The sequence below is a fragment of the Pinus tabuliformis genome, chromosome 2_2 (assembly GCF_031772625.1).
Source record: "Pinus tabuliformis cultivar Carrire ecotype Pingquan chromosome 2_2, CPIR1, whole genome shotgun sequence".
Lineage (NCBI taxonomy): Eukaryota > Viridiplantae > Streptophyta > Pinopsida > Pinales > Pinaceae > Pinus > Pinus tabuliformis.
The window spans coordinates 499524642-499535661 of NC_142300.1; the positions used below are offsets into that span (position 1 = coordinate 499524642).

General features: G+C 40.0%; 1 protein-coding gene across 1 annotated transcript; it reads right to left on the minus strand.

The window, feature by feature from the left end:
• Nucleotides 1–2965: 2965 nt before the first annotated feature.
• LOC149193553 (uncharacterized) lies at nt 2966–3583 on the minus strand. Its single transcript, XM_089407353.1, has one exon. It carries the CDS (start codon nt 3581–3583, stop codon nt 2966–2968), a length of 618 nt encoding a protein of 205 aa, XP_089263479.1.
• Between the last annotated feature and the right edge of the window lie 7437 nt (nt 3584–11020).

The following is an 11020-nucleotide window of genomic DNA, read 5'->3' on the forward strand; positions in this document are numbered from 1 at the left end:
TTGGTGGGGTCAGTGTTACTATTCATGAAGAAGATCTGATAGCTCTAACCCTCTTGGGCCTTCTCAAGAGTTGGCATAGTTATCAAGATTCAATAAATGGTAGAGAGAAACTACCAAGATCAGAGAGTTTATGGTCTGATCTATTGTAGGAAGAAATAAGGCAGAGCAACAAAGACGAGACTTCATCCAAGGCCGAGGATGAGGAGAATTATGCCTTGGCTAGAAAGGAAATGAAAGGGAAAGGGAAGAAATCCCAATCCAAAGCATAATCTGGTCAAGGGGGAAAGAAGAAATACTTGTCCAAAATCAAGTGCTTTCACTGTCATGAACTGAGACACTACGCCACGAAATTTCCATGCAACAAAGCAGGAAAGAAGACCGCAAGAGGAACAAGAGGTGAAGCTTTGGCTTCACAGTTCAAACTTGATTTTACCCTCATTGCATGCATGACAAGCACAGTGATGGGTAGTGTGTGCTATCTCGATAGTAGTGTGTGCTATCTCGATAGTAGTGCCTCATTCCACATGACAATTAACAAAGAATTTTTCAGTAACTTGGAGGAGAAGGATCTCTATATGCACATCGAGATGGGACATGATGGAAGGTATAGTGCGACCAACAATAGTATTGTTACTTTTTAGAGGGAGTCTAGCTCCCATCTCAGGCTCAAGGATGTGATGTATGTATCGGGTTTGAAGAAGAACCTAGTTTCCGTCGTGGTGTTGGAAGACCGTGGCTATGATGTGATATTCAACAAAAGGAAGGCTTTCTTGAGACACATTTCCACGGGACAAGTGAAGCAAATCAGGGTTCGAGTGAAGAGCCTCTACAAACAAGATGTGGAAGACTGTGCAACATTGAGCATAAAAGTAGAGAAGGTGTAGAGTTGAGATGTCAGCGAACTATGGCATAGAAGACTTGTCCATTTACATCATGGCACTTTGAATATCATGCAATAGATTTCTACAGGCCTTCCCAATGATGCACTAGAAAAACGGGATACATGCAAAGGGTGTACCTTGGGGAAGTACACAAAATACACCTTCAACAATCGGGATATTAGGGTGCATTCAATCCTTGAAAGGATCCACTCTGATGTATGTGAACCTTTCTCGATAGTCTCCACCGCCAAGCACAAGTATTAGGTTATATTTGTGGATAATTTCTCACGAAAGTGCTAGATCTACTTCATTGATGGAACCCAGCCCACTTGGCGTAGCTTTTGCGCTTTATATGATATTTGGTTTGTTGACGTGGCGGTGAACTGTTGTCTCTCCCGCGGCTCTGTAGTTGTGGTAGCTGTGCATTGAATGCAAACGTAAATGTGACAGTACCCTGCCTTGGTAAACTATACAACCCTAATCTTCACGCGCCTTCTTGACTCTTCTCTGTTTATCGTTCTGTTGGCTCCGAGGGTTTGCGAGCTCTGCGTATGGAAAAAATGATGGGTGCGTTGTGCTATGGTTCCTTCGCCTTCTGGTAACGCTGCCTTGTCTATGGCTGCAAGCACAGGAATATCCAGGAAGCGACTTCAGTTTTTGATACAGGTAAAATGTTTCTCCATGCTTCAATTTTTTACTTGCTCCTCGTTCTGGGTCTAACCCCAAATTGTTCCTCCTCTCTTCAGTTGCTCTGTGGCGTACTCTGCTTCAAAAATATGGCTTCTCCTCTCGCGTTCTCCAGGTAAGGGTTTTCTTTTTTTTTTCGTTATCAGTCTTTATGTTGATTTTAGAGGGTTTCGTCCCTCTGAGCTTTTCTGTGGCTCGAACTCATTCACGCCTGGTTCTTGCAGGTCCTCTCAGGCGACCTGGACGGCGCAAGCCCCTGTGTTCAACGACATTTGGTTGCGTATCTTTTGGTAGGCCTGCAACCTGTTCTGTTCTGCTGAATATGGGTCACTGTTCGAAGGACGGCCCGTCCAATAGTTGGTTGTCCGGTCACTGTGTGGTCCTCTGTTTTCCGTTGTCGTTCTGAGTTGAGTCCTATGTGTGGAAATGTGGCTTCAACGTAACCCGGTTACAAATCTGTTTCAAACCCTAACCTAGGGTTTTATGCTTGACCTGTATAATTGTAATTTCTGGTTGAATTTTCACTCGCCATGACTATGTTGGTCTCTGTATATGTGAGGGAACTCGGCCCTATTGATTCTAGCTATGAATTTCTATTCTGGACAATGTAAATGAAATTCGTTTTTAATGAAAGAAAATTATGGTGATTGATACCTGTGATGTCTTCGCTTGTCTTTCGGTTACGTTGTTGGGCATTCAATTTGTTTGCTTGTCTTTCATTTAGTGGCTGTGCGTTGAACGTATTCGATCATCCGTAATTGTATTGTTGTGCACTTGTATGTAAGCGTGACTGCTTGTCTTGTGGCCTGGAATTTATTTAAGATTCTCTCTGCTTGTTTACAATTTAACTATAACTCGTACTTGTACAATAGCCATGACAGTGTGCTTAGTTTATAATAATACAAAGGTCTGTTAAATGATGAAAAACATAGGAATGAGAGATCAACAAATAATTTAGAAAGTAATTTTGATGGACAGTACTTTTCTGGTTTTGAATGCTTGACAATTCTATTAGTAAATTTACTCAACTTACTCTCTTCTGAACTGAACCCCCCCTTTTCCAGTACATGTATTTTTGGCTTTATAGCCTCTGTCTTCAGTTACGGCTTACAGTTTGTCTTTTTCTGTTACAAAGACAGTTACATAACTTCTGTTTCTATCCGTAACTATAATCATTTTGACATTACAAGACTTGTAGGACAGTTAAGAGTTATTTCTCCTAATTACATAAACTACCTTTTAATCAACAATGAAACTACAGTAATCCTAAACTGGAAAAGTAAAGACATCTAACTGTTGCTGACTTGTAAAATAAAGTAAAAGAAAAAATATTCCCAATAGAATTTTAACAGTTCAGTTCCTCGCTTGTGAATCTGGTTGGAATCCTTTCTGCCTCGTCACTGTGAGTTGGATGTTCCTGCATCAGGCTCCCGGGGTGAGAAAAGATCATGACTCTGGTTCATGAGCTCCTCCACTGATGTCCTTGTTCGTTCAATCTGCCTGGCGTCAAGCCATGAGCTGTCCTCAATCGGACGGTTCTTCCACTTGACCAGGTACTGAAAATAATTTTTCCGCCGAGTACGCCTAACTACCTGAGTTTCGAGGACGCTTTCGATCTCAGGAGGTTGGACATAAGGCATTTTTTTCTTCCAACTTTCTCCGTCTTCCTGGGTGTTCCGCGTGGATTGTCCAGGTTCATCCTTCTTCTCTTCCAACAGATCGCCTATATACGGAAACAAACCTGCCACATTGAAGATAGGTGATATGCCTACTCCAGGTGGTAGTTGTATTTCGTAGGCATTCGCTAAAAACTTCCGCAAGATCTTACAAGGCCCTATCTTCTTGTACTTCAGTTTATTGTACGTACCTTTAGGGAACCGCTCCTTACGTAAGTGTACCAGAACTTCATCCCCTACCTCAAAATGAACTTCTCTTCTCCTCAAATCTGCATGTCCCTTATACTTCAAGCTGTTGTCCTGTAATTTTGCCTTCACCTGTTCGTGTAAATCCCTCATTGCATTTGCAAAATCTTCTCCATCCGCACTCCGTCGTTCCTATAAACCAAGATCCCGAAGCTCATGCACTCCACGAGGGTGCATGCCATAAAGAATCTGGAAGGGACTGAGACCCGTGCTACGATTCGGCGAATCGTTGTAAGCAAATTTTGCTTGCACTAGCACTCGGTCCCACATTCTAGAATTTTCTCCGACTAAGCTGCGTAACAGATTTCCTAGACTTCTGTTCACAACTTCTGTTTGCCCGTCGGTCTGCGGGTGGTAAGCAGAACTGTAGCTTAATTGGGTGTTCATCTTTTTCCACAAGGTACGCCAAAAATGTCCCGTGAACTTCACGTCTCTGTCTGATAGGATGGTTGTTGGTAACCCGTGTAATCTGACAATCTCATTAAAAAACAAGTGGGTCACGTAAGTGGCATCACTAGTTTTCCGACAAGGTACAAAATGTGCCATTTTCGAGAAACGATCTACCACTACCATTACCGAATCATATCCTTTCTGTGTTTTTGGCAGTCCCAACACGAAATCTAAACTCACTGAATCCCAAGGTCTGCCTGGAATAGGCAATGGCGTATACAATCCTGTGTTCTGGCTATGCCCCTTCGCTAGTTGACACACCTTACACTTAACCACAAAATGTTGTACGTCCCGTCGCATTCTTGGCCAAAAATAGAAGTGACTAAGTTGCTCCAAAGTCTTGTCAATACCAAAGTGTCCAGCCAAACCCCCAATGTGTTTTTCACGAATGATGTTCTCCCTCATAGAACAGCTGGGGATACACAGTTGTCCTCCCTTAAAAAGAAATTTCTCCTGTATGTTATAGTCCAACCAAGGACTATTTCCTCTTATCAAAGGATTTTGGCACGCCTCATAGGCTTCTCTGAAATCTGTGTTTGTCTTATAAAGATCTCGTAAATGCTCAAAGCCCAAAACCTGCACAGTGCTTTTCTGCAATAGTAAAGCTTTTCTGCTCAATGCGTCGGCTACCTTATTCGCTTGCCCGCTGATATGCTTCAGCACAAAATTAAAACTCTGTAAGTACTCCACCCATTTGGCATGTTTATGATTAAGTTTGTGTTGCTGCATTACATATTGTAATGCAGAATTATCTGAAAACAGCACGAACTCGTTCCCCAACAAATAATGCCTCCAGTGCCTTAGCGCCTGTACCACTGCGTAGAATTCCTTGTCATACGAGGAGTACTTCTGCCTACTCTCATTCAGTTTTTCACTGAAAAATGCCACCGGTCTGTCCTCCTGACTGAGTACAGCCCCGATTGCTGTTCCACTAGCATCACAACGTACCTGAAATAATTTTTGAAAATCTGGTAGCCTGAGAATCGGTCTTTCTGTTATTTTCTTTTTCAATAGCTGAAAGCTCTTTTCTGCTGCTTCTGTCCATCGAAAAGGTTGGCTGGCCTTTTTGATGGTCTCCAACATAGGAGCACAAATTCCGCTGAAATTTTTAATAAACTTCCTGTAAAAACTCGCTAATCCGTGGAAACTACGTACCTCAAACAAATTCTTCGGTGACGGCCAATTTATGATTGCTGTCACTTTCTCCGGATCCATCTTTAATTCGTTCTCCGCTATCACAAATCCCAGATAAATTAACTCTTTCTGCAAAAACGTACATTTCTTCAAATTGATCAATAACTTGTTCTGCTGTAGCTTCTCCAACACTTTACGCACATGCCGGAAGTGTTCTTCTCGTGTCTTACTAAAAATAAGTATGTCGTCCAAATAAACAATTACAAACTTCCCAATATATTCCTTTAGCATCTCATTCATGAGTCTCATGAAGGTGCTGGGCGCATTGCTCAACCCGAACGGCATGACCAGCCATTCATATAAGCCCTCATTGGTTTTAAAAGTTGTCTTCCACTCGTCTCCCTCACGTATCCGAATCTGGTGATATCCGCTCTTTAAATCTATCTTAGAAAAGTAAGCTGCCCCACTCAGACAGTCCATCATATCATCCATACGCGGTAACGGAAACCTGTACCGTATGGTGATTTTATTGATGGCCCTGGAATCAGTGCACATCCACCATTCTCCTCCCTTTTTGGGGGCGAGAACTGTTGGTACAACACATGGGCTCAAACTCTCCCTGATCAATCCTTTGTCCAATAGCTCCTGCACCTGTTTTCTGATTTCTTCATTATCCTTGGGGCTCATTCGATAAGCTGCCTTATTTGGTAAGCTGGCTCCTGGTATGAAATCAATATGGTGACTAATGCTCCGCTTGGGAGGTAACTTATCCGGCAAGTCGTCCACTACTATATCTGTAAACTCTTCCAACATCTGCTGTATTTCTATAGGCAAATCTGTGATTTCTGTGTGCAACAAAACTGTCCTTGTCTTTCTGACTACAGCATAATTCATCTCGTTGTTTTCAACCTGCTTTAAAAATTGTTTTCCGCTCATAAGCAACGCCTTAGGTTCATTTACTTCAGCTGCCTCTTTCTCTTCCCTGATAGGCACAAGGGTATGCCTAACCCCATATTTTTCGAACTTATAACAGTTCAACACCCCATCATGTGTCACTTTTCTGTCATATTGCCAAGGTCTGCCCAACAAGATGTGGCATACGTCCATTGGCATAATGTCGCAAATAATTTTGTCCTTATAACGTCCTATCTGAAATTCCACTTCACTCTGCTCATCCACCAGCAACTGGTGTCCCTTCTGTAGCCATGAAACTCGATATGGACTGGGGTGTTTCAGACGCTTCAGTCCTAACTTCTCCACCATCTCGACTGACACCAAATTGTCAGTACTTCCGCTGTCAATTATCATTTTACAGCACTTACCTTGCGATTTACAAACTGTCCTGAACAGAGCTTTCCGTTGCGTCTGCTCAATACTCTCATCAACTGGCTTCAACAACACCTTATGCAGCACTAAAGCTTCTCCTGTTTCTGGGGCATTTTCTGCCTCTTGAGGGGGTGCTGCTGCTTCCTCCGGTTGCGCCACATATGCGCCTCGCTGTCCAGTTGAATCTATTTCTGGGCACTCAAAAGAGCGGTGCCCCCACTTGTGGCATCTGTAGCACTAGTAACCAGCTCCCCTTCCATGGCCATTTCCTCTGCCGCGTTGAAACGATCTGCCACCTCTCGTTCCATCTCCTTTTTCTGCTGTTCCCGAAGTTCTCGAACTGCTGGCTTCCTCACTGTTGCTGGCAGTTCGGCCCCTGCCATAGGACTGGCCTCTTCCTCTGTTAGACCCTTGTCCTCTCCGAGCATTCTACCTTCGGTTAAGTTTTTCCTCTGCTTTGACCGCGCTCTGGTATGCCTCCTCCGTATTGTTGGGAGACAAAATACTTATTTCATCCAAAATCTCCATCCTCAGCCCATTTACATATCTGGTTGTCCTTTCTGCTGTATCCTCTGTGTATCCTGCTCGCAAATTTACTCGATAAAATTCCTCCGTATACTCTTTTACCGTCAGACCCCTCTGTCTCAAATTCTGAACTTGCCTATGTAACACAATTTGGTAATCTCTTGGCAGAAATCTGCCCTTCAATTTAGCTACCATCCTTGTCCAAGTCTTTATCGGAGGTTTGTTCAATCTCTTCCTCTCATTCTGGACACTGTCCCACCACAGGGTTGCGTGTCCTTTCAGCTTTGTTGCTGCAAATTTGACCCTACGGTCTTCACTAATTTCCTCGCATTCAAAGTACTTGTCCATCTCGCTAATCCAATCTAATACAACATCAATCGATAAACTGCCATCGTAGGTTGGTAATTCTGGTTTTGGTTTGCTATTTGACAATAATATAGACTTCGATAACTTCACTTCTGGTGAATCACCTTCAGCCCCATCTGCCGCTACTTCCACTTCTTCTTCACTCACATCACCTAACTCTGGATCTCTCCTCCTACCTGCCTCTACTGCTTCCAATCGGGCAGTAAGAACTCTGAGTTCTTCTCTTAACGCCTCATCTGCCATTCTACGGGCACCTCTGCCTCGTCCTCGTCTACCTATATCCATTTCTCCCAAATCTCTTCAACTCAAACAGCTCTGATACCACTCTGATGGAACCCAGCCCACTTGGCATAGCTTTTGCGCTTTATATGATATTTGGTTTGTTGACTTGGCGGTGAACTGTTGTCTCTCCCGCGGCTTTGTAGTTGTGGTAGCTGTGCATTGAATGCAAACGTAAATGTGACAGTACCCTGCCTTGGTAAACTATACAACCCTAATCTTCACGCGCCTTCTCGACTCTTCTCTGTTTATCGTTATGTTGGCTCTGAGGGTTTGCGAGCTCTGCGTATGGAAAAAATGATGGGTGCGCTGTGCTATGGTTCCTTCGCCTTCTGGTAACGCTGCCTTGTTTGTGGCTGCAAGCACAGGAATATCCGGGAAGCGACTTCAGTTTTTGATACAGGTAAAATGTTTCTCCATGCTTCAATTTTTTACTTGCTCCTCGTTCTAGGTCTAACCCCAAATTGTTCCTCCTCTCTTCAGTTGCTCTGTGGCGTACTCTGCTTCAAAAATATGGCTTCTCCTCTTGCATTCTCCAGGTAAGGGTTTTCTTTTTTTTTTCGTTATCAGTCTTTATGTTGATTTTAGAGGGTTTCGTCCTGCTGAGCTTTTTTGTGGCTCGAACTCATTCATGCCTGGTTCTTGCAGGTCCTCTCAGGCGACCTGGACGGCGCAAGCCCCTGTGTTCAATGACATTTGGTTGCGTATCTTTTGGTAGGCCTGCAACCTATTCTGTTCTGCTGAATATGGGTCACTGTTCAAAGGACGGTCCGTCCAATAGTTGGTTTTCCGGTCACTGTGTGGTCCTCTGTTTACCGTTGTCGTTCTGAGTTGAGTCTTATGTGTGGAAATGTGGCTTCAACGTAACCCGGTTACAATTCTGTTTCAAACCCTAACCTAGGGTTTTATGCTTGACCGGTATAATTGTAATTTCTGGTTGAATTTTCACTCGCCATGACTATGTTGGTCTCTGTATATGTGAGGGAACTCGACCCTATTGATTCTAGCTATGAATTGCTATTCTGGACAATGTAAATGAAATTCGTTTTTAATGAAAGAAAATTATGGTGATTGATACCTGTGATGTCTTCGCTTGTCTTTCGGTTACGTTGCTGGGCATTCAATTTGTTTGCTTGTCTTTCATTTAGTGGCTGTGCATTGAACGTATTTGCTCATCCGTAATTGTATTGTTGTGCGCTTGTATGTAAGCGTGACTGCTTGTCTTGTGGCCTGGAATTTATTTAAGATTCTCTCTGCTTGTCTACAATTTAACTATAACTCGTACTTGTACAATAGCCATGACAGTGTGCTTAGTTTATAATAATACAAAGGTCTGTTAAATGATGAAAAACATAGGAATGAGAGATCAACAAATAATTTAGAAAGTAATTTTGATGGACAGTACTTTTCTGGTTTTGAATGCTTGACAATTCTATTAGTAAATTTACTCAACTTATTCTCTTCTGAACTGAACCCCCCTTTTCCAGTACATGTATTTTTGGCTTTATAGCCTCTGTCTTCAGTTAAGGCTTACAGTTTGTCTTTTTCTGTTACAAAGACAGTTACATAACTTCTGTTTCTATCCGTAACTATAATCATTTTGACATTACAAGACTTGTAGGACAGTTAAGAGTTATTTCTCCTAATTACATAAACTACCTTTTAATCAACAATGAAACTACAGTAATCCTAAACTGGAAAAGTAAAGACATCTAACTGTTGCTGACTTGTAAAATAAAGTAAAAGAAAAATTATTCCCAATAGAATTTTAACAGTTCAGTTCCTCGCTTGTGAACGTGGTTGGAGTCCTTTCTGCCTCATCACTGTGAGCTGGATGCTCCTGCATCATTCATGCATAAGAAAGACTAGACATTCTCCAAATTTGTTGAGTTTAGAACACTTGTTGAGAAAGAGAATGGCAAGAAAGTGAAGGCTCTCTTGAGATTCCAATGAAAAGGCTATTTTGTCTATAAAATATATACTGCAATATCTATAAACCTAACAATTACATTCGTAATTTACAATTAAATATATTATAATTAATAATTTTATAATTAGTTATCAACTAATATTGAAATATTATTAAGAAACCTTGAAATTTGTTGGTAGGCAATGTGGACTCAAATCTGTTTGGTGGACAAAGTTAGGACATGGAATTTTAAATATAATTGACAACTTTAAATATAAATATAATTAGTTATAGAAAAAACATTGAAATTTGTGTGTAGGCAGTGTGGACACATACATATTTGGGGGACAAAGTTAGTATTGAGTGGGACATACCATGGAATTCTAAACATAAATACAATTGATAATTTTAATATAAAATATGTACTACACAATTAATAAACCTAACACTCACATTTATAATTTACAATTAAATATATTATAATTAATAATTTTATAATTAGCTATTAGCTAATATTGAAATATTATTAAGAAACTTTGAAATTTGTTGGTAGGGAATACGGACTCAAACTTATTTGGTGGACAAAGTTAGGACATGGAATTTTAAATATAATTGACAACTTTAAATATGAATATAATTAGTTATAAAAAAACCTTGAAATTTGTGTGTAGGTACTGTGGACTCATACATATTTGCGAGACATCCGATGGAATTCTAAACATAAATATTATTGATAATTTTAATATAAAATATATATTAAGCCTTCAATAAACCTAACACTCACATTTGTAATTTACAATTAAATATATTATAATTAATACTTTTATGATTAGTTATTAACTAACATTGAAATATTATTAAGAAACCTTGAAATTTGTGTCAATTCAATGTGGACTCAAGCCTGTTTGGTGGACAAAGTTAGGACATGGAATTTTAAACATAATTGACAACTTTAAATATAAATATAATTAGTTATAAAGGAAAAAAACCATTAAATTTGTGTGTAGGCAATGTGTACTCATACATATTTGAGGGACAAAGTACACTCACATTTGTAATTTACATTTAAATATATTATAATTAATAATTTTATGATTATTTATTAACTAATATTGAAATATTATTAAGAAACCTTGAAATTTGTTGGTACGCAATGTGGACCCAAACCTATTTGGTGGACAATGTTAGGACATGGAATTTTAAATATAATTGACAACTTTAAATATAAATATAATAACTTAAAAAAAAAAAAAAAAAAAAACTTGAAATTTGTGTGTAGGCATTGTGTACTCATACATATTTGGGGGACAAAGTTAGTGTTGAGTGGGACATATCATGGAATTCTAAAACATAAATATAATTAATAATTTTAATATAAAATATATACTACGTCATCAATAAACCTAAAATTAACATTTGTAATTTACAATTAAATATATTATAATTACTAATTTTATGATTAGCTACTAACTAATATTGAAATATTATTAAGAAACCTTGAAATTTGTTGGTAGGCAATGTGGACTCAAACCTATTTGGTG